General features: G+C 37.3%; 3 protein-coding genes across 5 annotated transcripts; 1 reads left to right on the top strand and 2 right to left on the bottom strand.

The window, feature by feature from the left end:
* Positions 1 to 255: 255 nt before the first annotated feature.
* Positions 256 to 7,755, top strand: LOC131315349 (uncharacterized). The gene is made up of 11 exons (XM_058344517.1): positions 256 to 542; positions 658 to 688; positions 806 to 819; positions 902 to 952; positions 1,637 to 1,706; positions 3,020 to 3,086; positions 3,225 to 3,292; positions 5,026 to 5,149; positions 5,418 to 5,457; positions 6,202 to 6,269; positions 7,297 to 7,755. Exons 1-11 carry the CDS (start codon positions 315 to 317, stop codon positions 7,301 to 7,303), a joined length of 768 nt encoding a protein of 255 aa, XP_058200500.1. The 5' UTR covers positions 256 to 314; the 3' UTR covers positions 7,304 to 7,755.
* Positions 7,756 to 8,240: 485 nt separating this feature from the next.
* LOC131315343 (mitochondrial dicarboxylate/tricarboxylate transporter DTC-like) lies at positions 8,241 to 13,783 on the bottom strand. 2 transcript variants are annotated; one of them, XM_058344509.1, is made up of 6 exons: positions 13,337 to 13,776; positions 12,091 to 12,135; positions 11,825 to 11,886; positions 10,207 to 10,514; positions 8,803 to 9,014; positions 8,241 to 8,661 (listed from the first exon to the last, which is right to left on the bottom strand). In XM_058344509.1, the coding sequence occupies exons 1-6, from the start codon at positions 13,634 to 13,636 to the stop codon at positions 8,563 to 8,565; spliced, it is 1,026 nt and encodes a 341-aa protein (XP_058200492.1). In that variant the 5' UTR covers positions 13,637 to 13,776; the 3' UTR covers positions 8,241 to 8,562. The 2 variants fall into 2 exon arrangements, with proteins under 2 accessions (XP_058200492.1, XP_058200493.1); XM_058344510.1 differs by lacking the exon at positions 12,091 to 12,135 and having other exon boundaries at positions 13,337 to 13,783.
* Positions 13,784 to 15,631: 1,848 nt separating this feature from the next.
* On the bottom strand, positions 15,632 to 21,515 carry LOC131315344 (mitochondrial dicarboxylate/tricarboxylate transporter DTC-like). Of its 2 annotated transcripts, none has more exons than XM_058344512.1 (5): positions 21,134 to 21,515; positions 19,538 to 19,596; positions 17,994 to 18,331; positions 16,189 to 16,403; positions 15,632 to 15,948 (listed from the first exon to the last, which is right to left on the bottom strand). In XM_058344512.1, exons 1-5 carry the CDS (start codon positions 21,443 to 21,445, stop codon positions 15,907 to 15,909), a joined length of 966 nt encoding a protein of 321 aa, XP_058200495.1. In that variant the 5' UTR covers positions 21,446 to 21,515; the 3' UTR covers positions 15,632 to 15,906. The 2 variants fall into 2 exon arrangements, with proteins under 2 accessions (XP_058200495.1, XP_058200494.1); XM_058344511.1 differs by having other exon boundaries at positions 19,538 to 19,599; positions 21,134 to 21,514.
* Between the last annotated feature and the right edge of the window lie 3,628 nt (positions 21,516 to 25,143).

Raw genomic sequence — 25,143 nt, 5'->3', positions numbered from 1 at the left:
TGCGCAGTTAACTCCTGCGACAGTTGGGAGTTCAGGGAAAAAATTTCAGTGCCGAACGGGTACTACGTGGTGTCCGCTCGCACATTCGAACCGTCCATTACGTATTTGAACGATTCAGATTTGGAGAAATAAAAAGTAGAGAGAAAGTGTTGGAATGAGTGGATAGAAATGGCTTCAATCCGAACCGTCCAAAAGTGTATTGGACGGCTCGGATGCGCCGAGCGATACAACGTAGTATATATCCACTCCGCACTGAAAAATCACTCGGAGTTTAGGGATAGACACAGTGATTCAAAACCGGGAGAGCCATAAAAATGCGAGTCGCGGCGACGAAAAAACTCTCCCGAGCTCTCCACAACTATCTCGCGCCTTCATCATCACAATCACGATCACTAACTACTTCTTCTTCTTCTTCTTCTTCTCCGACGATAGCTAGAAGAACCCTCACCACTCCTCGCCAATCGCAGCCGTTGATCCAATCCCTCCTCGCCTCTCCATGGTCCGCCACGCAGCTCCGCGGCGCCAAATACCGCGGCTCCGATGTATACTGCCTCTCCCCCTCTCCCTCTCCCTCTTCTTCTCACTTCTCCTTTACAATCTCCAAACCTGAGTATTTTCAGCTTCCTTGATTTTGTTCCTTTTCTCGAATTGCCACAGGTGAAACCGGGAAACGTCATTGAAAGAAAAGGTTTGGACTTCCAATTTCTCTTGCTTTACAAATTTTCCTTGTATTGTATACTCCTATGTGTACTAACTGTTACGTTTAATAATGTGGTTACTGTCGGGACTTGTCATCATACTTCAGGCAAAATTTATCAGGTAATTCGATTTACCATCTTCAAAATTATTTTTTTGTTGGTTGATTAATTTCGCTTGTTTACCTGAACTCGTCCGTGTTCAGGTCGTAAAAGCACAGCATACAGTGCAAGGAAGAGGGGGTGCGTGCATACAGGTTTGTTTCACATGATTGTAGACTTGTAGTCCTCCCACTCACAGTTGTGGCATTTCTCATTTTTACTTGTACGTTATAGTTGATATTTTAGTTACAACAGTTGCTTCAGTTAATTTCCCCCCGAACTCGCACAAGAAGTAGGTCAATTCAACAGCTTTTAGTTCAATTTCTCGTCGAGTAAAACTCTAATCAGTACGAGTCAAAATGAGTTGGTTAATGATGCCCAAACACGTACTTGTTTTCAGTTCCTTCTTGTTTTCTATCGGCATTTAAGGAATTACCACGAGTGGAAACATGGTTTGAGCCCCCCCAGTGTGCGATATCACATTATTCAAGAAACACTAAATGCTAACGGAGTAAGGTATCAATGCCTTTAAAAAAAAAAAAACGGAGTAAGGTATCTTCTAGTGTGTTATAGGTTCTTATCTAGGACTTGAGCTTAAGTATCTCCACAGGCTTGGTGGTTCTTATCTATAAATATATATGTGAGTGTTCTTGTGCATGTGTATAAGTGGAGAATGTTTTCTTTCTCTCTTTTTTGTAAGGCAAGTGAAGAATAATATCCAGTTGTCACCCCTTGCAAGAAGAGCTTTTCTTATTTTCAGGGCTTGTTACACTGGTATAATTTGAAAGAGTTTCGTCAAACTATTTTGTGTTTTACCATTACTTTCTTTAAAACTACAGGTGGAGCTTCGTGATGTTGACAGTGGGAACAAAGTAAATGAAAGGCTTCGTACAGATGAGGCTGTTGAAAGTATGTATACAGACTTCTTAAGTATTTGTATTTATGGTACCTTAAAATACTCTATACTGGTTATGCATGTTGCCCCACTGATTTGTTTTGGGTAATCATGAGCCAATAGTCAATGGCGAACGTTGGCTAGCAGGCTAGCAGAACTATCAGAATGCGTTCTCATTTCTAAGCTTCATTGAGATCTGATGATCTGAACTTGAACCTGCTTGGAAGACAATGTCTCATGTGGTGTAGAACCGCTCCTTAAAAGGTGTAACTTGGGAAGCATTGACATCAAGGTGTATGGATAGATCACTCTTTAACAGCTGCATATGACCCTACCTTTTCCATCCTTTTCATGAAACGTGGTTTAGACTCCAACCTATGCTCTTGTACTTAGTAACTTAAGCTTTTAGTGGTGCCAAGCATATTTTCTTTGAATATGGCTTTTTAATGTGTCCTATGCTGGGTAAATCTTTGTCATCTATTGGATGTAGATCAAAGGGTGGTCCCTTCTTTCTTCCTCCCTCCTACATAAAGATTTTAGCGCATGCCACCCCGTTAATGGCCTCTATATTTAACCCTAATTTTTGCTTCAATTGATATTTGTGTTATGTTGTTTGGGTTTGTCTTGACTATTGAGCTGCATTTGTTATGAGAACTTGGGCATTTTCTAGGCCCAGGGTCAAGCAACCGTTTTCAGACTCTTACCATGGCTGAATACTTCTTCAAATGGCTGATATATATTTGTTGGGCTGCTAAGAAATCTTTGGTTTTTGGATCTTCCAATATAGTGTAAGTTGGTGGGATCGGTTGTTTGTTAGTGGAGAATCGCCCATGGATCCTTTGACCTCGTTGCTTGCTTTCTTGCTCCCGAGAGCCAAGGAGCATCCATTATGATTTTGAGTTTAGTATGATGTGAGAAATTAGGTTTTAGTGTTTTACAGATGACCAGATTACATTGAATGCAAAAACTCTTGTCTGGGAAGCTAACAGCCTGATAACTTGATAAAAGATATGCTCAATCCCTTCTAATATGTGTTAAATTTGTTGATCCATTATACTTGATTTGCGGATAACCTTATTCAAATTCATGGGAATACCTGATTAATCTGTAGCTTTGCGTTAACCTTTTTGGAAAATATAAGTAAAATGTCTGGCAAATGTTTGGCCCCCTTATGGAGCAGAGCCTGGTCATAATATAGGGGGCTTCTTGAGGATGTCGTGATGTTACTGTCTCTGTAACAGCTTATGCTTTTAGAGGAGTTGGACAAGCAAACAATATTTGTTGCATTTTGTCTGTCTTTGTGTTAAATTCAGTTGACCCTGTGCAGAAGTATTTGTTGAAGAAAAGCCCTATGTATACTTGTATACTGAGGACGACTTTGTAGTGCTAACAGAGTAAGTTATGTTTATATTTTTTTCCCCTTTTCGTTGTACACTTCCTTATTTGCGATTTAATTTGCTCATGTGGTGAACAATGTACGATACCTATACTGAGCAAATACACGTGTATTCTCTTTTTGCAATTTTGATCAGTCCAAAAACGTATGATCAATTGGATGTGCCCAAGGACTTGTTCGGTGAAGCTGCTGTTTATCTGAAAGGTTTAGTACTCAATAGCCTGTTATGTACATTTCTGTGTTCCTTCAAATTATAATTGGCTTGTTTTCTTCTCGTAATGTCCCTTTGCCGAAGAGGCGAAGATATTACTTGTGTCTTATGATTCTTCACAAGAAAAGCTTAGATATAGAAGTACAGTTTATTGAGCAAAAACAAATTAATCTTTTTATCCACAACAAATGAAAGAAAACAAAATTAATCAGGATGTTGAGTCCATATAACCCCGGACAATAAGCGCTAAAGCATTATGTGAACTATTGGTATTGCGAGCAATGAAAGTGAGATGGAAAATGAGAGTTGCTGAAGTGGAAATGTTGAGATGCCTACCTGCCAATAGTAATGAACATGGAGTATATGTTTGGTTGTGTTAGAGCTTATTGCACATTGGTTAATTAAAACCTCCAAAACTAGTATATGAGCCTGGGCGGCCTCTTCACTAATTGCCTATTGGTTTTGGGTTGGAAGCTTTAACATGGTATCAGAGCTAGGCTTTCGGATGCTTTTGGATAAGACTCTCTTGATTAATTATCCTGTTGTTCATGCCATAAGGGCACCTTGTTTTGTTATGATGTCATGGATCTTTTGTTTACCCCTCCACGTGCAGGTCAAGGTTCGCACGTGCGGGAAGTGTTAGAGCTTGTCTCAAATTAGTTAATTATAACCTCCAAAACTAGTATACAAGTCTGGGCGCCCTCTCCACTCATTGCCAATTGGTTTTGAGTTGGATGCTTTAACCAGATGAATTCATAGGTGGCACTACCTAGATGAGAAGTGGAAAAGTTGTTGAAGATGGGGATGGGGTATTCTTTCATGGAGATGATGAGTGAATGACGTGAGGCCCTGGTTTTAGTTCTATAGTTTCGTGAAAGATCTTGCACATCGACAACCATAAGGCCTGTCGCAAGGACATTCATGACCTAATTGTTGCTATTGTCATCTTTGACTACCTTCTAGCGAATGTGGTCAGTACAAGATCAACCGCCCTGTGATCCATACCACCTGCCTGACTGCCTTACCATACGCACCACCATCGGCACCATGCTCTCCCGCATCATTATCACCTTTGCCTTAGTTGTCATCCTGCACAATGCGGTTTTCTTGTTATTTTCCAGTGTTCTAAAACAAGGAATTAATCGCCGATTAATCGTTGGCAGGGCTTATCCGATTAGGTCCGACTAACGATTAAATGCCGATTACTAATCAATATGCACCAATTAATCGCCGACTAATCCGATTAATCGCTCGAAGGTGGCCGACCGCCTGACTAGCGCCTAGCGACTTTTAGAACATTGATATTTTCACCTATTTAGTGTTGCTAGCTAATCGCTAATTCTCCTTTTCCAGTGTATTGACAGCAAAGTACATGCGTAGGTATAAAGAATTGTTAGTTACTGGTAGCATCAAAAGCATAGGTACTTATTTTGCATCCTCTAAAATCACACAATTGTGAATGCTTTTTCGTTTCTTAAAAAATCAAACGTCAGATGTTCTATTTGCCATTTTTTGGTTACTTGTAAAATTTTGTTGTTTTCATGTATGGACATCATTAAGATAAGTAGAGAAAGAGTCAATGATATATGAGTTCTTCTCATGTAACATTAGATGGTTGATAATTCCTCTACTTTTTGGCACTTTTGTTGATTACTTTCAATGTAGTAAAGTCTAGCTCAAATATGTAGTTTTCAACAAACTAAACTGTTTTATTCACCGCACACAGATGACATGACAGTTACGGTGCAGCTTTATGATGGGAAACCAATGTCTGCATCGGTCCCACAACGGGTGACATGCGAAGTTGTGGAAGCACAAGTTCCTATGAAGGGGATTGCAGCTACTCCTCAGTAAGTTTATCTTGTTGTAAATCTCTAGTGGCGTATTCATCAAATCGTATGCATGAGAGTGGAATAATATCATGTGGCATTAGGTCTCTTTCAAGAATATTATAGAACATCTGCTGCAAGTATGATCACCCACCCACACGCACGAACAGACATTATTACATGCCTGCCTGTGAAAGAATTTCTCATCAGTATAAGCATTTTCACCTGCTTCTTTACTTGTTTCCGATTAAACCCTCTAAATGGCGGGTTTTCATCCTTGGATTTACAGCTATAAAAAAGTTTTACTGGACAATGGGCTCTCTGTGCAGGTAATTTGCATGATTTTACTCTCTTTTTTTTTAAATTTCTTGGAGTTTGCTATTATTTTTATGTTTTACGGTCAATCGGTGCTCATCCTCAATCACCTTCGTCGCTGTTGATTCTTACAATTTGTTCGAAGTTGACTGGTTGATGCCAACTATCATTTTCATCCTTGCCCGAAGATTTTTGTTTTCACCAGATCATTGTCGCCTATCTTGTTAAATATCACTGCTGATTGTGAGGCTGCTAGCCATAGTTGATCATCAATGCAGATTATCATCTCTGAAATCCTTGAATTAATTGGTGGTACAAAATAGACCTATGAAGAGTTTTATTTTTTTTTACTTTTTTATCTCATCCATTTTCCCGTCGGTCTCCGCCATTATGATCAAGCTCACCATCCTTTTCAATCAATCCATCTGCCCCAGCCCTACAAACCTCTATCATTGGTCACTCCATAGGATTCAATAGGCTTACCTAGATTTCAGATCATTAAGTCTCAAGGTTTTATTTTTAATGAAAAATCTTCACTTCATTTCCCTGATAAAAGCAGCCCAATGATTTTGGAATTTTGTACATACGCACGGCAATTTTAGTTCGACTTGTAAGTACTGTTTATATGTTAGTTGTTACCTATAGAGCACGTTTAGTTTGTTGAACCATATGCTTTAACCCTTAATTCTAGTTCAATTAGGAGGCATCCGTAATCTGTGAAATTCTTATTTCCTTTCTTCCACCATGCGAATTTTTAGGTACCCGCACATGTCTTAGCTGGTGATCAGGTTGTGATCAATACTTTGGACAACTCTTACATTACCAGGTGAATTTTTGCTGCTTTGTCTGCCATATATAAATATTTGATTCTGGCTTTCCTTCTCTTTCCCTATAACATCCTTCCTTGTAAATTGTAATTAGTTCCAGCGCAGTTATATGTGACTATCTATAGCTACATAATGTAAGTGTCACAGTAATAGAATGCTGCACCTCCTATTTCTCTTCTTTTCCTTTTTGTTGCTTAACTTTGCAATAGTTGCATGGTGAGTTCGGTGAAATCCTTAGAATTTTGCACTCTCTGCGAACTGAGTCAGTGACGAGCAGAGAGTTGCGTGCACACGTATATATATAAGGCCCATGTATAAACAGGTGCATTTATGGGGCCAAGCTCCTGTGGGCTATGCCCTTCCTAACTCTTTTGGGATGTATGATGTCATATTGCAGAAACGTAAACTTTTCCTTGGTTGGACTTAGGGCTGCAAATGAGTCGAGTCGAGCTTTGAAGTGTCCAAGCTCGGCTCCTTGAAAACTATACTAGCTCGAGCTTCAGCCCAAATAATCAAAGCTCGAGCTCTCTTAAACAAGCTAAGCCTCTAAAAACGAGTTGAGCTTTTATAAATGAGTTGAGTTACAACTAACTCAAGTTGGGCTCATTTATTAAACAAACTTAAAACTAGAGCTTGACTTGTTTACTAATGAGCCGACCCTTGAGATGATCGCGAACAATTCAGTCCATTTGCAGCCCTAGTTGGACTCACATTTTAGCAAATGAGATCGAGGGTGCCATTGAAAGAAGGATCAGGAGGGGCCATTTTTCACACTACAACTTTAGACGAATGGAATTTTAGATGAACTCTCGAGTATGCTGTATGATTCCACTTGCCAAAAATGAACTCCTGCCTTTTTTTTTTATCTCTACCGACGAACCACTGACTGGCATTCACCATCCTTGATTTCTATTTTCCTACCTGTTTCTTGACTTCTAATTATATATTCATCTATTTTACTGCTTGCTTTGGCATCTTTGATGATTCTTGATATTATTATTGATGACGATCTTTGATGCGTTTCAGGGTCTAGGAGTAATGGTACTATCCCCTTTCAGATTAAGGGACGTGTTGCGCTCTTGATAACCATCATTGTCCCGTGTTTGGTTATGGCAGACCAGGAAGATCGGTTAGCATAAATTGGATGACCTATTTACTGGGGCAGCATTAATTTCATAAAATGATGGGTTTTACTGGTTTTAGTATCAGAATGGACTTAATCCGCGGTTTGAATCTCATTTTTCGAGTGAGCTAGTTGCTCAAGTTATTATTATTATTATTATTATTATTATTATTATTATTATTTTACGATTCAATGATCATGGGATTTTATCCCCTACCATTTTTGTTGACTAATAAATCCCTATGTAAGATATTACGTGAGTTTATCCTTGTTTGCCTTTTAACGGTAATGAACCTCATGTATCCTGTATTGCTCGAGATATCCTTTCTTGAGTTCTTGAAATTCAAGTACATGTTTTAGTACATTTTCTAGCTCTTACTCTCCTGCTATGATTATCCAATCCCCAGAACAGCGATTGATAATTCTCAGTTATATTCCACAATCAACACAATTGGCTAAATCCTGTGAAAGACTTCAAAATAATCCACACCCATGTCAGATCCTTAGGTTTTTGTTTCTTGTATTGGGTAAGCAAATCGAATTAAAAAAAAATCTGCAAACAAGTTCTACGTGAACAAAGTGGAAAAACGAAATCCAATGCCAAGTTTATGTAAATATGAAGGAACATCAAGCTTGAGCCAATGCGAACTTGTCAGAAACAACTACCAAAATTCATGAAATTACTATCCTTTAAATTTGTAATGTGCCTCTGTTGCAAAAGACTAATTTTATTTGATCTGCCGAAATACTATATTTGGTATTGAACCAAGTGCTAGAATAGTTCATGCAACTTTGTTATTTTGGGCTTCAGAATATTGTTTCAAAGGAGAATGATGTACTCATGTTCTTACTTTACCCGAAAAAAGATGACATTGTTTTTTCAATATTTTCAAAGGTCAATGTGTTCTTGGGTTTTCTCAAAGGAAGTAAAGAGCTAGCTATTCAGACATTTAGATCACAATATAGGGATCACTCATGTTTTGCTCATATGGAACACCGTGGGATTTCCATATCCTTTCTATACATACACTAATGTGGCTCAGTTGCAGATTCTTTCATTGCCGCCAAATTTATCTTCCACAAATCTCATAGAATTGCATTGGAGGACTCTTAATCAGGGTAAACGAGCTTTCATCTGCTGTAGAAAATCCAATAGGGGGTGGTCAGCTCTACTTCCATTCTGAAGTGAAGATTTCCCTCTTCTTGCAGTGAGACATTCCAATAGATTCCTCGTGCTTCCGAATTTTCTCAAATAAGTACCACAGAAGCTGCAGAATCATTCATCCAATAGAGCAAAAAGAACTGTTGAATTTTGATCCGTAATAATAAAATTTTCATTATTCCAGTTTCTGATTATGAGAGAGAGAGAGAGAGAGAGAGAGAGAGAGAGAGAGAGAGAGAGAGAGTACCATGATACGAGGAGTGGTTTGGAACACAGTCTTATAAAGACCAGTGAAGAATAACATGGATCCTCCTGAGTTCAAAAATTTGAGTGCAAAACTCAGAGAGATGCTATATGACTTTCCATTGCCATCAGGCTTCATATTCTCCACGATTGCGTTAGCATACTGAATTGGAAAACAGCAGGCTGCAGCAAAGAAGCCTGAAACAGCACTGGCCCCTGGAATATCACAACCAGTTAGCCGTTGTTCCTCGGCTAGACTAGATAATTCTCTAAACTGCATCACCAAGCATTCATGCAGATGATGATATAGAAAAAAAAGCAGCATGGTGGGACAGAGAACATAAATGGCACTAAACTTAGTCTTCCAAAGCCAGACTGATTTCTTAATGAACACGTGGTGGGATAGAGAACATAAATGTCAAGAGATCAGCGGCGAGCAGAATCCCGCAAGCATGAAGTGATGGGTAAAACGTCTGCCTAGATATTACCCATTAATGGGTGGTTAGGAGAGTAGATTGGGTACAAACCCAAGTACCTAACCTTTGGCATCAAATGCACAAAGTGATTGCCCTCATACTTGAGCACACAATTTCGAGGCTGGTAGGCTTTTAACCACCACATCAGTGGTCAATGTAAGGTTATTAGGATGCTCAAATTTTATGTTCTCTGAATGACATACTGGATAATGATTGATCCATCCCTTTTCCTCTAGACTGACAGCTGAAGTGTACTAACTACGCTGAATGAAGGCACTGAAAAAGAGCCCAGGAAGATTTAGTTCTCAGCTGCAAAAATCCAGATAAAGCAGGGAGTTTCCTCCCCATAGAAATATGGAGACCACAAGTTTTAATCGCATTACTGCATAATTCACCAAAGGGAAGAATTAGCAAATCATTACAAGTGAATGCACTCATCCAAGCAAAGGGTAACATACATGGTGATTGGCAAATACATTGTTCCGACATGTTCTCAACCAACAAAGATGACTCTTTTTAAGGAATTTATGATGGCAGCGCCGAAGATTTGGGATCAAGTCCTACCATACCCAGCACCTGGATTAGTAATGGCATCATTCCTTCGATGAAGCAACAAAAAGGAAAATAAACAATCGATGAGGAAGTTTTAAGGCCACCACCAAACTACAATTACGTCGGAAACGGGAGCATTTCCAACTCGTTATTCTCTACAAGGTTGTTACCCCAAACAGCAATATGCCATGATATTTCCTTAATAATTTTGTAAATTAGTAGTCCGGGGGAAAACAAAGGAAAAACCTTCCCCCCGCCCCTCATACACAAACATGAAGCTAGTGTTTGTGTATGCCATGATGAACAATGGTTCTACAACATTTTGAAATATACAGCATTAATGACAGCTATAGCAATGAGAATTTAGAAGGGCATGTTACCGATGATGGCTCTTGTTTCACTTAAACCCCTGGATTCCCTAAAATAGTTGTAACATCGATTATATGGTGCCAGCATGCCCATGTTCCAAGCGATGATGGCATTTGCATGAGGGTGCACGCCTTTCCATAATGCTAAAACCCCTTCCTTTGCAGCTGTATGGTAGAGATGACCCTTCATACTCATAGCCAAGTACAATGGAGTACAAAAATAAGTTGCAATTGCTCCAGATGTCAGCCCACAACAAGCTTCTTGAAAAAGAGTCGGGGGCATTCCGTTATTAGCAGCTTCTACCTTTCTTGTCAGAATTCTATAGCAAAACAGGACAGAGTGTCACAAAATTGGATGTAGGTGCTCTAAACTTCTGAGTCTTCTAACATAAGCTTGACATATACTAGTATAAATGTTTGCTGAAACGCAAAATACAATCATGAATGTAGCTACAACACATTATGAACTGATTAACTAGATTAAGCATAAAATTGTATTAAGAAGCACATGTATACAAGAAACAGTTCTTAATAGTACCAATATGAGTTTTGGGAAATCAACAATATACTTTTTAACTATTCTTTTATTTGTACTCTCAACTGCGTGAACGAAATCGGAAAGTAAATAAATGCATTCTACAGTTTCTTCCATAGTCCATGTTGTATTAGAAAACAACTAGCAGGATTACCAATACCAATCATTACTGGTCTAGAAGAAAAAAATGAGATCATTTTTCTCCTCACTTTTCAAACCATTAACTTTCATGTCCAAGAAACCTATTTGACAATTTCTTCTCCCACCTGAACTTTAAATTGTTAATATCAAACTCGTCTAAAAGGCTTAAACCTAGTAGATAGAGGTCACATAAATAGTTATATTCCGAAATCCCATTTCATACATTTAGCCTTTAGCCTTTTCAGGGGACCAAACATGTATATAGTTAATGGGTACATAGTGAAGCTCGAATGTGGGACCAATTACTTGCTTTTATATGGTAAATCTTAAATCTGAATCACCAGCTCATCTAAAAGTTTAAGTTGATGGAGAGGGTATTTGTTATTTGTAATCTCAACATTCTGGATCCTATTCATTGTTAAGGTTATGTATAATCAAAATTTCACTATTAGCAATTTCTGTCATGTCATGCACTACAAAAGACTGAGAACAATGATTTAGGTGTGTTTCAAACTGTTGCGAACTCTTACAGGAAGATCTCATTTTTTCATATTGGACATCCTCCGAAGCAAGAAACCACTGAGTTGGGTCTTTCAAAATCATTGCTCATGGAGATATACTGGTACAATACGCAAGGATATACAAATATTTTTGTACAAGAAGAGAAGAATTCATTACCTCTTGATTGACCTGAAGAGTGGACAAACAAAAAAATTACAGTAGTTTGCATGCTTCTGTTTACGATGAGGGTGAGAGTTGTCCTCTCCAAGAGCATAATTCATTTGGCGTAAAGGACACAAACATATAAGTGATGTAAATGAAGATTATTATCACTTCATCTTGGGGAAGTGAATATACTGGGAAACACGACGAGTGACAAAATAATGAACTTAAAGACATGGTCAACAATTACACGAATTATATTATTACTACGCAAGGCCCCAGAAAACTTACTCAAAAGATCCAAGTTGTAAACTTGTGTATGAAGCTTCAAGTAGTAAGACACCCGGTATCCGCTGCTCAATTAGATTGCATTCCGACGAACAAATGAAGATGAAGAAAGGCGTTTATGTTAGAGAAAAACCTAAAAACTAAAGATGAAAAGAAATATCTAAAAATTAATGAAAGAGCAAATCAGCAATCAAAATAGTGCAGCTAAGTGGTGATCAAGAATTTCCAAGCAGACAAAAGAGAAAGGAAATAAACTGCTAATAACTCACTTGCTGAATAAATGGACAAAGGTGGACCAGAACATTGCACACACCCTACAGATGAAGCATAAGAACTCCAGAAAGAAGGAAAAGAAGAGAGACAAGGAAAAGAAGAAAGTAAAGAATACGAAGGCCACTCCAACAAAAGAAGAAAGATATACAATAAAGTTCATTAAATCTCCTGTAAACCCCCACAAGTATCAAAAAGGTAAATTACTCTCGTCTCCTAGCTTATAAACCAATCAACGAAGGTGCTCTTGAGTCTTGACCATACGATGGAAACCCTACAAGCTCAAAGGATCGACGATTCTGTTCAGACAATGTTATCCACCTAAGGCACAATGGATCAAGGACCACCCATTCCTCCTATTCCTCCCCACTAGCTGGGAGAGAGTTTCAATTCACATAAAAAACATGCTATTGACTAATCAACAGCCACAGAAAGTGAATTACAAATCCTCTTTTCTTTCAATCTCCCAAACGTAATTGTGGCTCTTACAGAATCATCATATTGATATATAGTTGTATACACAAAAAACAGACAACAAGCTAAAGCACACAACTAATTTCGCACCTCGCACTCTCTCAAATTCTCAACCTCTCGAATTGACCCTCAACCCCCTTTTGTGCTTCTTGTTCCCTCACTAGTAAACACGGTAACCGCACGCTTCATTTATCCCTAATCCAGCTTATGTACAACAATTATAACTCACTTTCACAATAGTATGCTCTTCCACGTATACAAACACACTTCTAAAAGCTTAGCAACTCGATGTGGTTAGCATTTTTTGTTGGGTTGGTGAAGTGTGAATCTTCGGTTTGGTTGATGCTTCGCTGACTATTCGGGATTCGACCCAAGGTTATAATTACTTGCTATACAGCAATCCGATTCAATTCATGTACTCTCTTCATTTGATACAAAGTGGAAAATGGTGTAAGCCGTATTCAACTACACAAATAGGGAAACACAGTAAAAAATCATAGTCGGGGAACCACATAAAATCTCTGTGTCTTTTCTTGATTGTTTTGGTTTGGCTGATTTCTCAACCTTTTTGTCTTACGGGGTATATATTAGTTGAGCCAATTAATGAGCTTTGATCAAGGTCCCTTTTGCGGTTTAACGATCTGGGTTTTTGGTATACATAATATACATATGTGTGTGCTTGAGTACAAAGGCAGATATACATAAAGCAGTAATTTGCAACCCTAGAACTTTAAAATAAAAATTAAATGGGAAAGGGGAAAGGGAGGGAACCTTGAAAATGGCATTGTAAGCCTGTTTGGAAGGAATGTGCTGCTTGACTTGAGCGGCGATTTTGGGATCCTTGGAGTGATACAAAACTGGCAAAAAGGGAAGAACGAAGCATGCCTGTAGAGACTTTCTGAGGAGTCCAGCGAGTCCTCCATGCACAAAAGGCTTCACATCTGTCCAAATGCTGTTGTAGCTATAGCTAGAAGAAGAAATTTTGGGCTTTTCTCCTCCCCCCATTACACTCAACGTTTCTCGACTTTCTATTACTACTACATCATCATCGGAATAACCAGAGTCCACCATTGTGACTCGAAAACCCTAACTCCCTACCTCTCTCTCTATCTCTCACTCTAAAAGGATGGAAGGGAAGGTGGCCAAGCTTTCATGGTCCAAGGGGGTGGGGTGGCACTGGCAGCCAGGCAGGTGCTGCATGTTCCGGGCAACCATATTGATTTGTTTGATATTAGGAGTACGTAGTAGTTAGTATATTCATCTGTCTATCTAATGTTTGCGAGAATAATTACAGGGAAAGAGAGGGGTTTTCAAAATTTGAAAGATAAATTAAATATCAAGTCATAAAAGCAAAGGGAAAGAGAGGGATTCGAACCCTCATGATTACATCTTCTTCTTTTTAATTTTAGTTTTAAAAATGTATGTATTTTTTTTATTAGAAGACAAAACAGAGATTATGAATATTAAAAAAAAAGGGTATAAATCAATTCCCTAATTATAAAAGCTATGTGTGAGTGACCTTTTCAAACAATATGGTTTCTGGTCTTTTCGCGTCTTATGTTTTTCCTTCTTTTTGCTCCGTAGTAGTTTTTGCATTTCACCCCTTTGTATATTTAAATACTCCGTATAAGATTAAATTGCATTTTGTACCCCCAAGAAAGTGTAGTATAAATTACTACTATTGTTCCTTAAATTATCATCGTGTCAAACTTTTTTTTGGTTAAAACATGGAATTAGAAAAACTACGAAATCGAATACAAGGTTTGGAGATAAGTAACACCCCTCGTGTGTGATCTTGCATCTTGTGCTAGAAAATCCGCACACTTGTTTCTTTCCCTTATGACATGTCTCAACGGTGGATCACCCAACTGGTACAAAAGGAACCTGCAATCGACAATCAAATTGTAGAGATGATGGGTGCTTGTAACAACTCATCATTGTGTCAAACTCATACTACAGTATTTCACATTAATTCCACCACAATAAGTTATTGTTAAAGTCGCGACTCTTAAATAAAACCGAAAGCTATAAATAAACCGTTAAATGAGAGTCGTATAAGATGGGTCTCATCAAGCATAATTACCTCTTGCTACGAATGTTTAATGGAAAGCCAAAACTTGGAAGCAAATGAAAACTTTGTAACTTTTGGAAAGCCAAAACATGTGAAAGTCATGTTTAAATTACCCCACAACAGTATCTCACCCTGTTCAGAACTCAATTTTATTCAATTTTAAATCGTCGTGAAAACTTTGTCTCTAGAAGAACTAATGGAGCTCTTCTGATTGCTGAAAAAAAGAAAAAGTCTACAATACACACCCCTTAAAATGGTATACCATATGCACATATTTTATGGTTCATTCATAACATTTTAGCGTGTTTCGTAACTTTTGTTCTAAAATTCATAACTTTTCAGCAGTACGATTCGTAACATTTTCATTATGATTCATAGCATTTTGGTTTATCTTGTAACCTTTATACGATTCGTAACTTTTAAACAATACGATTCGTAACATTTTCTCCATAATTCATAACATTTTGGAGATGCATAAAATACACACCTAAATAAGGAGTGTGTATTGTAGTCTTTTCCAAAAAGGAAAAAAAATTGGATTTTCTTTTTGCACGTACGTACGAGTGCATTATTTGTTCATGACCAGATTTAAAAGTCGAGGATCAAAAAAAAAAAGGATTAAAAGTCGCGGATCTCGAAAAGGAACGGTTTAAATTGGGACAGACCGAGGTCAATCAAGCAAAAGGTGAATTGAGTCCATGGACTTCGCCATGCATCCTTCCTATACCCCCACTAAGGTGGCAGCTCAACTGCAAGTAATAATGATCGAAGATCACCAAAACCATCGTTCACAACTCTCTTTACATGCAAAATGGTTAAACAGCTAGCCTTTGGATCATGAAGTGAGGGTTTCAATGTCTTTCTTTGAGTCCAACAATCCAATTCCTTGCTGATGCCGCACGGCTGATGAGATTGAACCCACGAAATAAAAAAAATAAAGCCAAAGAAAAGTATGCCTATTGAAATGATCATTCCATTCCAACGTTGATTTCATCGAACCAAACACACCCTAATTCTTTATTCTCAATATCAAAAGTACCTTCTGAAGGCACCAATTCTAGTATTTATAGGCTAGCCGGCCACATTGTTTCCAAAACTGAAATAAACATGTATCCAAAATAAAAATAACAATAGATTCCTAAATAACATATTGCCTTCCTAAAATAACATAAAAATAAATCGAAGACAATAAATCATCAAAGACAAATAGATATTAATTCTTTCGTCCATGCCTCATATATGAGTGATCTTGGGTCTTATGCGATCTCCATCACTTGCTCTTGCGAACTGCCTCTAAACAACTCCAAAGGATCTGCACAGCCAACAAAAGAAAAGAAGAAGAAGAAGAGCATGATTCAACCGTGAATATATATGCAATACATTCACCAATTTAACTTGCATTTCGGTGGGACAACGAAGCCCGCGATGGGGTGATAGATCGGCGGTTGCTAGACTCGCTATGCTAGTTTAATCCAGCCCACCCTTTTTACTGAGCAAAACCGAAAAAAAACCGCAATACAGTTTGTACAAGAGGAAGTTAGAGAGGGAGTACCAGGATAGGAGAAGTGGTTTTGAGAAAATGCTTGGAAAAGCCAGTGAAGAATGCAAGGGGACCCCTTGACTTCAAACTTTTGATGGCACAATCCAGAAAGCTAGAATATGGGGACTTCCCATTGGCATCAGGCTTCGTGGACATCATGGTCGAACAAACATTCATATATGGCAAACTGCAGGCAGAAGCAAAAAATCCTGAAACTAGACCTGCCCCTGAAAAATTGAAACCCATTTCAAGGATTCATGTAAGTGTCAGATTCATCTAATCTAATGTCCATACAAATAGCAGGGGAACAGGCTTTATAGTCATATTCCTTAGTTTCTTCGGATTGGTGAAAAAAGTTTGAATTTTCCTTTTACACAAGTGCAATAAATTTCGACCAGATTAAGAGGCACAACTGTTGAAAAGGAACGACTCATATTTCTTAAATAGCACTTTTAAGTTCTAAGGATAAATGGTACTTACAAGGTGTCGCACAACATTCATGCATAATGGATCAATCCCATGCATAGTTCATGATTAAAATGTGAACTAAAAAATATGCTTTTCAGGTGGATCCCCAACTAAGCATGACCGGCACGGATCTCGTACCCTTCTCTTAGTGTCGAGTCTTAGACTATGGATACTGCATACATTTAGAAGAGTTATGTGATAGAGGCACACATTCTTCACTCTATGGCAAAATGCAAGTTTGTCAAGGCACCAAGGTAATAAAAAAAATTATTTGAGTTACACTCTGAAGCACCGACACCCTTAGAGGCCAACGTGTCCCCGCATCCGACACGGAAACACTGCAAAAAAACGTATGGGACACACTACATGGCAGGTTCATAAAATTTAATTAATTATTTAGGGGGACACAACGGGTACACGGGAGGGACATGTATAGGGACATGAAAGGGGTTAAATATGTGATTTTTAAATATTTTGGAGGTAAATGTGTATTACTTCAAATATTTTGGGTTAAAAGTGTAATATATTGTGTATATAAGGTATATATGATATGGGTTTATTGATGCTTCTGTAGAACTTCATACTTCTACATATTTGATATAACTATGTTTCCACTCGCTTAAAATAAATACTACAATACTACTTATCTATTTTTGCCGTGTTTCCTGCCGTGTCTGTGTCCCCGTTTTGTTAGAACTCTCATGTCCGTATCCATGCTACACAGGAGTTACACCACCAAATGACACAAAACCAATTTTTTCTCAACCCACAATACTGTCAATATGAATATCCTCAGCGGAAGAGAGAATAAATTTACAGAACACAGTTCCTGACAGAATGCGTTATACATGAAGCGATTGGTATTCTCAAGTTAAAGGGAAAAAAAAACACCCAGATGATTGGTACTCTCAAGTGAATTCACTACGACGAGAGAAAACAAAGTATACATTGAAAGCATCTACACAATTTTCCTTTGGTCTGGCAGCTCCAAAGAAATAACTAAAGCCAATTGAAGGCACAAACAAACAGCGAGAAAGATTTGTCCTCAATTGATAAGATACACCGCAAATAATCGAAGAATACTTCTTGGAGTGTGTGATTAGGAAAATATCCTCTAGGATCAAAATTGTTGGTTTTGATCATTCTTCATGAAAACTTGTGCCAAAATTACAAGATACAACTTAACATAAAAAGTAGAAGGTGTAGAGTTCAGTTAATAAAGCCTTAGTGGGCAGAATTTCCAGCAACATACACACAGTATATACAACATTAACAACAGCCGTTTACCGGGAAAGAAAAAAACAATAACCACAACAGCTATAATGAGGAGGATTAGAAAAGCACATTACCCACTGTGCTTCCATCTTCACTTAAACCAAGAGATTCCCGAAAACAGTTGAAACATCGATTGTATGGCGTCAGCATGCCTACGTTTATTAAGATCGTATAATTTGCGTGGTGCCGTCCACCTTTCCATGGCGCTAAAGCCCCTTCATCTGCACATTTGCGATACAGATCCTGTAAAATGCTTATGCGATTCCCACCAGCCCTTACACGGCCATGAGCCAAGAGCCATGGGACACCAATAGATGCTGCAATTGCTCCAGAGCTCAGCCCACAGCAAGCTTCTTGATACAGAGTCAGTGGCATTCTGTTATTACCAGCTTCTACCTTTCTTGTGAATGTCCTGTTGCAATAGATGACGACTTATGACCACATTGAATCTATGCTTTCACCTTTTGATTCTCCTTCTAAGTGGTGGTTGGCTAAAACATTGTTGAAACGAGCTACAAAGCATTATAGAACTGAGCAGATTTTTTTCCTATATATAAGAAACTGATTAAGCATAACATAGCCTGTAGAGAAACAATCTCTGTCTAGTCTTCTGAGTGAAAAGTGGATAAATACCTCAGTTTGCCACAGTGCTCAGACTAGTTGTTTCTGGTATACTTGAAATTTGAAAGTGAGAATTTTTTCGCTGTCCTTACTGTAAGAAATCTACCAATTGTTGTGCTCAAACCTATTTTACATCTGTTCTCCATTCTTCTAATATTTAAAATTTCGTAAACTATTGAAGAGGGGTAAACTAAATATTCATATCCCCAACTTTTCCCCATCACTTGTAGTGAAGCTCAATTTCAAGGGGACCAAATGCATGTCAAATTAGTAGGTAGATAGCAAGGTTCAAATGCGTGGTCTGTTTCTTGATTTGATGCTAGTTGATACTGCTAACAACCAACTCATCCAACTTTCATACAATGTTAGAAAGACTGCTATTGGTTATTTGCATTTTGAGTGATTGTGGGTCGTAGACATTGCTTTGGTTGGATTTAAAGTAACTTCCACCATCCATGATCCATACATGGATATGCAAATGGAGAGACTGACTGAGCCCAAGACTTCCCAGAAACAAAAGCTTCGATACCATGATAGATCACCAATTATCCCCAAAGCATAGGTTGTTAGAAAGTGATCCCGACCATTTATATTAAGCTATCCAACAGACTGAAAACCCACCTCAAGCTCACTTCATCAAATCGACAAGCTCAAGTTGACCTTAAATTGTAATGAAGTTTGTCCAACCTCTCTTGATTATTAAGAATAACTAGTCCAGCCTGTAAAGAGACCTAATTGAACTTTTACATTAGCTAAATCCACAAAAAATTGAAATGCCTCTGGGCTGTGGGCCTTGTGGCCTTATTAACCATCACATCGACGTGTTTGAGTTTTTTTTTACATATGTGACAGTCATAATGAAGTTAATCAGGAATCAAGGGAAGATACTAAAACTGGCACCCTTCAGTGGAAACAAATAACGACATAACAAAAATAGTCCAAAACTGGACAAGTATAGGAACTCTTCTATGAGTATTCAAGGCACAAGAACACTTACTCAAACGATCCGAATTGCATACTTGTATATGTAGCACGAAATAGAAGAATACCCGGCAACTGCTGCTCAGTTAGAGATTTCAGTTCAGACAGATTCAAGAAGATACAGCCCCGAGGCCTTTTACGATCAAGAGGGAAATAATCATAAAGAGGGAGGAAAGAAAATATGCTAAACAAGCTTACTTACTGCAAGATAAGTCAAACACAGTGACAAGGGATATTTTGTTGCAAAAAGTTTCTTCTCCTTAAAAAACTAAACTAAATTTGTTAAGTTACCCAAAGATTTCAATATTGTCCCCAAAATCCTCCTAAAATCCTCAAATCTAATGTAAGAAGGGACCCTTACATGTGTAGAATAGCTCAAGTTTGTGTTCTTGTTTAGAGACTACTTTCAAATTATAAACTTTTATACTTGAATGCCAAGTTTTGGCATTATTGATTCTTACGCGATCTGTTTACTTGAATTCCTGGATTACACCTATAGTTGTCTTTCTACAATATTATAGATTGTTTTCTTACATGCCTTGTAACGATATTCCTTTTTTGGGAACTTTTCTAAAAAAAAGAAGAATCCATCTTATGAGTTCACTTTGGGCACCCAAAAGCTCAGGGCCACCCTGAAGTGAACATAAAAAATGAGGCCCTTCATGCATTTCCATGAATAAAATGTTAATTAGATAAACCAACTACAAAAAACAAAATTAATAGAATTGAATAAGATAAAACTCAAAATTATGCTACAAAGATTTACAAATATCATTTAAGGATCACTCTTCTTGCATTTTTTAGTGGCCAAAGTACTAATGTGTTCTTATTTTGAATGTACATGATTGTTTAGAACTTATTCTTAATGAATAAGTCACAAACTTTTTGGACGCCCAAGATGAAAGTCTTGCTTGCCTTTGCTCAGGCCAGTTTTGATCTGTTGCCATCCTTAACCACTACGGATAAAATCATACAAACATACGCTTGTTTCTATCTAAAAGCATGCCTAATGAAAAAATAAAAGGAAATACTTGTTAGAATTTCTGTAAACTAAAATAATTATGTAAGCACAAAAGTAGGAGTTTAAGAGAAAACTTATGTACGTTGATCGAGGCACGCATAGAGCGTTGTCCTAAGAGAACAAGATACATCCCCGCTTGCACCGAGTTGCATGACATTCCATTCCCAAGATAAAATGATTCCTAGAAAGGTTTGTGTGTAGACTGTGCAGCTAAAACTTCCCGGCGAACCAAGAACCGCTCGTTTGCTCGATTACTAAAATACATATATCTCAACATGTAAGAACTACTCAAGATTCCCACCTCTCCCCTTGTCTGCTATGCACACTCATATACTATAAAGATAGGGAGAATTAAGAATAGCTCTTAAGTCTCAATTATCCTTGACTTAACGCCAAATAATCATAAGGGGTGCAAGAGTTACAAAATATTTGTAACCTACCACGAAATCAATAAACAAAAATGAAATACAAGTAAAAGAAAGGACATAAAAGCTTATAAATGAATTTTAAATCCTTAAATTAAATCATTAAAATATGCAACAAAAACTGATAAAGAAGAAAGGGGGAAGTTGCGGAATGTAAGAAAAAAACCTTGAGCCAGGCATTGTAATAGGCCAGAGAGGGAGGCAGAGATTTGTTGACCATGGCAAGAAGTTCCAGGCGCAACAAGTGAGAAAAGCAAGCAAGCGAGTATTGGAGCATTCCAGCGGCTCCTCCATACGCGAAAGGCTTCAGATTTGCCCAAATGGCGTAGCTGTTAGAAGAAGGAGAAGAAGAAGAAGTAATAGTAGTACTAGGAGGCTTCATAGGCTTCTCTTCTTCCACTAATACACTCATCATCTCTTGATTTTCCATTTCGTTGATGGAATAACCTGATAGTTGGGAGAGTTTGTTCATCACCATTGTGCCTCAACACCCTCTCTTCTCTCTCTCTCTCTCTCTCTCTCTCTCTCTCTCTCTCTCTCGGGAAATTACAAAGCTTGCTTTCATGTACGAAGAACGGCAGGGTGGCAAGTACTGCATGTTTTGGGAAAGCATATTAAGGGTGAGTTTGGCCTAAATTGAAGGGTGCTTTCTCTCAATTTTTACAAGATTCCCGCTCGAATATTTACACAATATCATTCGTCTGGACGAGTAGAATTGGTTTTCAATTTTTTCGGTCTTTTGATCATCTTATATAAACTTTTTGTAACTTTAACCTATGTTTTCGATTTCTACCATCGAGACGAAAAATGTGGTTTATAAAAATTTGACCTGAATCTTTTAAAAAATAAGAGAAAATAATCAAAAAAATACCGTGATAAACTTATGCTATTGTTCTCAGGGGATAAAAGGTTGGTGTGAGTGGTTCTTGAAGAGATTATTATATGCGATTATATGGAGACCTTCGGGCGTTCTCATGCTCTCAGCTTCCTCTTTATTTTTTTGTACTACAGTAATGTATTAGTAGTAATATTCTACCGAATGCTTGGATTCCAGATGATTTATTTATTTATAGCAAATTAATCAAAAAATTAACAGAAGGTAAACCAAAAGAGATAGCTACAGGCGCTTGAGTAATGGGTATATTTGTTTTATATATTAAATATATATACAAGATGACTTGAAGTTAACATTTAATCATCGAATAAAAGTACAATTTGTTATATATGTACCAATCAATATCTAATCAAGTTAATTTGTGTATTTGTAACACGTAAAAAGTAAGAGATTACCCCCTTTGGACTACTTTTTCACACTTTTTTGAACTGTCTTTTTGGTTTTTTCGTCTTAATATTACTAAATTTGGTTAACATTGTTCTTCTCGTCAAGGAGAATCGAAAAGTATAAAAATATAGAGTAAAATTGAAAAAGATTCATGTAAGACAACACTAAATACACCAGTGGCGAAGCCATAATTTTGACTTCGATGGGGCTGGATTAATAGACATATTTTTTTATCAAAATATATATTTATTAAATCATAAATTTTTTATTTTTCAATACACTACGTACATTTGTACATTAAAATGATCCTGACTTAATGCAGTTAAAATACACTAATCATTTTTGTTTTTTCTTTAGACAACTTCAACAGTCACGTGATTATTTTTTATTTATGAAAGAAATGAGAGTGCAAAATAACTGATTTTTTATCAAATTAAACAAAAATTATTAAGATTATAAGTAGCTATACACGAATAATTATTAATAATACTCAAAACCAAATATATATATATAATCAAATTTTTAAAAATCGGGAGTTTGGAGGGGATCGGGAGGACCAGGGCCACCCCGGGTCCCAACATAGCTCCGCCACTGAAATGCACTAAATAACTATCTTTTGGGATAAGTGACAATTTTTTAGTGTATTTTTTATCGTCGTTAGTGAACGTTTTTCACTTTAAGCTATAATTTAATACTTTGTGATTTCTCTTATAGAGCCGAATGATACCATGTGAAACTTATACCCAAAGATAATAAAAATGAAGAGAAAATTACCAAAAAAAAATAAAGTGAAAAGTTAGGCCGAAGAGACCGTCTCTAGTGGGCTCCTAGTTAGGCTCCTATGTGACATGGACAAGGAAAATTGCTATTCCCCCCCCCCTGACACACCCCCCCGGCCCCACCTCCCTTTTCCCATTCTACCCCCCTCTCTTCTCTCTCTCTCTCTCTCTCTCTCTTTTGTTTCTTTCTTTCTTTTTTTCTTTACCGTTTGGTTTTTTTTTTTTCTTTTTCTTTTCAGTTTCAGTTTCGTTTTTTTTTTTTTTCATTTTATTTTCAGTTTCTTTTTTTTTTTCATTTTATTTCCTTTTCGTTCTTTCCAGTTTGAATTTTTTTCTCTCTTTAATAATAGGTTCAAGTCTAATTTTAGGCTTTGTAAAGTAATTGAGAGAAAAAAAAAGTGTTTTAATTGATCATGTTTATCCGACTGTTTTATTTTTATTTTTTTGACCTTTATAGATTAAAAAATATAGTTACTAAAATAAGTGTTTCAATTTTCAATCCGTTTGAACCGGTGCAAAGTTGTTATTTTTCTGATCATTTCATCCTAAATGGATCTAGTAAATTTTTGGCTCCAAGGCCTTTCAATGGACACCCTAAGAGAGTTTTGAAACTAAATAATGAGTCTTAGGGTATTTGTTGAAAGGCCTTAAACCAAAAAATTCATTATGACCATTTAAAATAAAATAATAATAAAAACGATCTTTGCTCTGATTTAACTGAATTGAAAATTAAAACACTTAATTCTTGAATTATATTTTTAAATATACAAATGGTGTATTTATAGAAATTAAATAAATAAGGTATAAGTAATTAAATAAAAAAATAAATGAAAAAATAGGTGGGACCCGGGGGGCTCAACTGCCCTCATTGGCACAGTAGCCCCTACGAAGCCCCTAAAACGTTTCCGTTTTAGTTATAAAAAAAATAGAAACCAGCCATTTGCAATCCTATGGAGTAGAGACGTGATTTGAAGCAACATACTACTGAATCAGTTAAGAGGATTTATGCTAAATAATAGTTAACAAATTTATTAAATTGTACTATAGTTAAAAAAAAGTAATCCTAAATATAACATTTGTATTTTGGATTAGTATGTCGTTTGTAAAATACATTTCGTAATTAGTTCCCGAACACTAATTGTAATCTTAATTGAAAATAGAATTTGAGTTAACCAAAAAAAAAAAAGAAGGGAGGTAAATGGGAAAAGAAACAAATAAAGAAAATAATTGAAAAAAAAAAAGATTCAAAGTGGAAGGAATAAAAGGAAATAAAGAGAAAAAAAACGAAAAAAAAAAATCCAGCCGAAAAGAAACAAAAAGAAAATAAAGAGGGAAAAAGAAAAAAAAAAGTAAATGGGAGGAGGGAGGGGCAGGAGAAGTAAAATGGGGGGAGGGGAGGGGGTAATATGGGAAATGGGGTGTGGGGCCGGGGGGGGTGGGGTGTCAGGGGGGGGGGGGGAAAGCAGCCCTCATGGACAAGGTTAATACTGAGTACTATATTTCTTTATTTTAGGCGCTCCGATGAACTCTCTCCTCCACATTTATAAGTTAATATAAATACTACTACTCCTATATTTCTTTATTTTAGTTCTCCGATGAACTCTCCAGCTACTAAAAGATAGGCTTACAAGGTCATTGCCGGCACGTAATTGTGTGTAGGGAGGGGCTTGGGACTTGAGAGTGAAGAGAAGAGAGAGAGAGAGAGAGAGAGAGAGAGAGAGAGAGAGAGAGAGAGAAATCACAAAGTATTAAATTATCTTTGGGTATAAGTTTCACAAAGTATTAAATTATAAACTCAACTTCTAAAATACTACTGTAGTACTCCGCAATTGCGTTACTTATTCCTGTGCCTATCAAGATTTGATTAAGTTAATTTTTTTTCAAACATTTCGTGTATATTTGTATATACGTGTATATACACGAAAAAGGGGTGCTCGGATCAAGTACTCTACACACCTCGGATGCCATTGATTCCCGCGTAGGCCCACTCGGTTTTATTTTTTAAAATTTTTGGACGGCTCGGATCGGCCGTCCGGTGGCCGGAGACGGCCGTCCGGTGGCCGTCGGTACATTTTCCCTATGGTACCGTCGGTACCAATAGCACTACTCCAATTA

The sequence above is a fragment of the Rhododendron vialii genome, chromosome 13a (genome assembly GCF_030253575.1).
Source record: "Rhododendron vialii isolate Sample 1 chromosome 13a, ASM3025357v1".
Lineage (NCBI taxonomy): Eukaryota > Viridiplantae > Streptophyta > Magnoliopsida > Ericales > Ericaceae > Rhododendron > Rhododendron vialii.
Note: the sequence above shows the minus strand (reverse complement) of the source record. Positions and strands in the feature narration are given on the sequence as shown.

Coding starts and splice junctions, on each gene's coding strand:
- LOC131315349 (XM_058344517.1), top strand. CDS start 315: ATGCGAGTCGCGGCGACGAAAAAACTCTCCCGAGCTCTCCACAACTAT. Junction 953..1,636: donor GAGGGGGTGCGTGCATACAG/GTTTGTTTCACA, acceptor TTAAAACTACAG/GTGGAGCTTCGTGATGTTGA. Junction 3,293..5,025: donor AGCTGCTGTTTATCTGAAAG/GTTTAGTACTCA, acceptor CACCGCACACAG/ATGACATGACAGTTACGGTG.
- LOC131315343 (XM_058344509.1), bottom strand. CDS start 13,636: ATGGTGGACTCTGGTTATTCCGATGATGATGTAGTAGTAATAGAAAGT. Junction 10,515..11,824: donor TTACAACTTGGATCTTTTGA/GTAAGTTTTCTG, acceptor GTTTTGCTATAG/AATTCTGACAAGAAAGGTAG. Junction 8,662..8,802: donor AAACCACTCCTCGTATCATG/GTACTCTCTCTC, acceptor ATGATTCTGCAG/CTTCTGTGGTACTTATTTGA.
- LOC131315344 (XM_058344511.1), bottom strand. CDS start 21,445: ATGGTGATGAACAAACTCTCCCAACTATCAGGTTATTCCATCAACGAA. Junction 18,332..19,537: donor ATGCAATTCGGATCGTTTGA/GTAAGTGTTCTT, acceptor CTATTGCAACAG/GACATTCACAAGAAAGGTAG. Junction 15,949..16,188: donor AAACCACTTCTCCTATCCTG/GTACTCCCTCTC, acceptor TTGGCTGTGCAG/ATCCTTTGGAGTTGTTTAGA.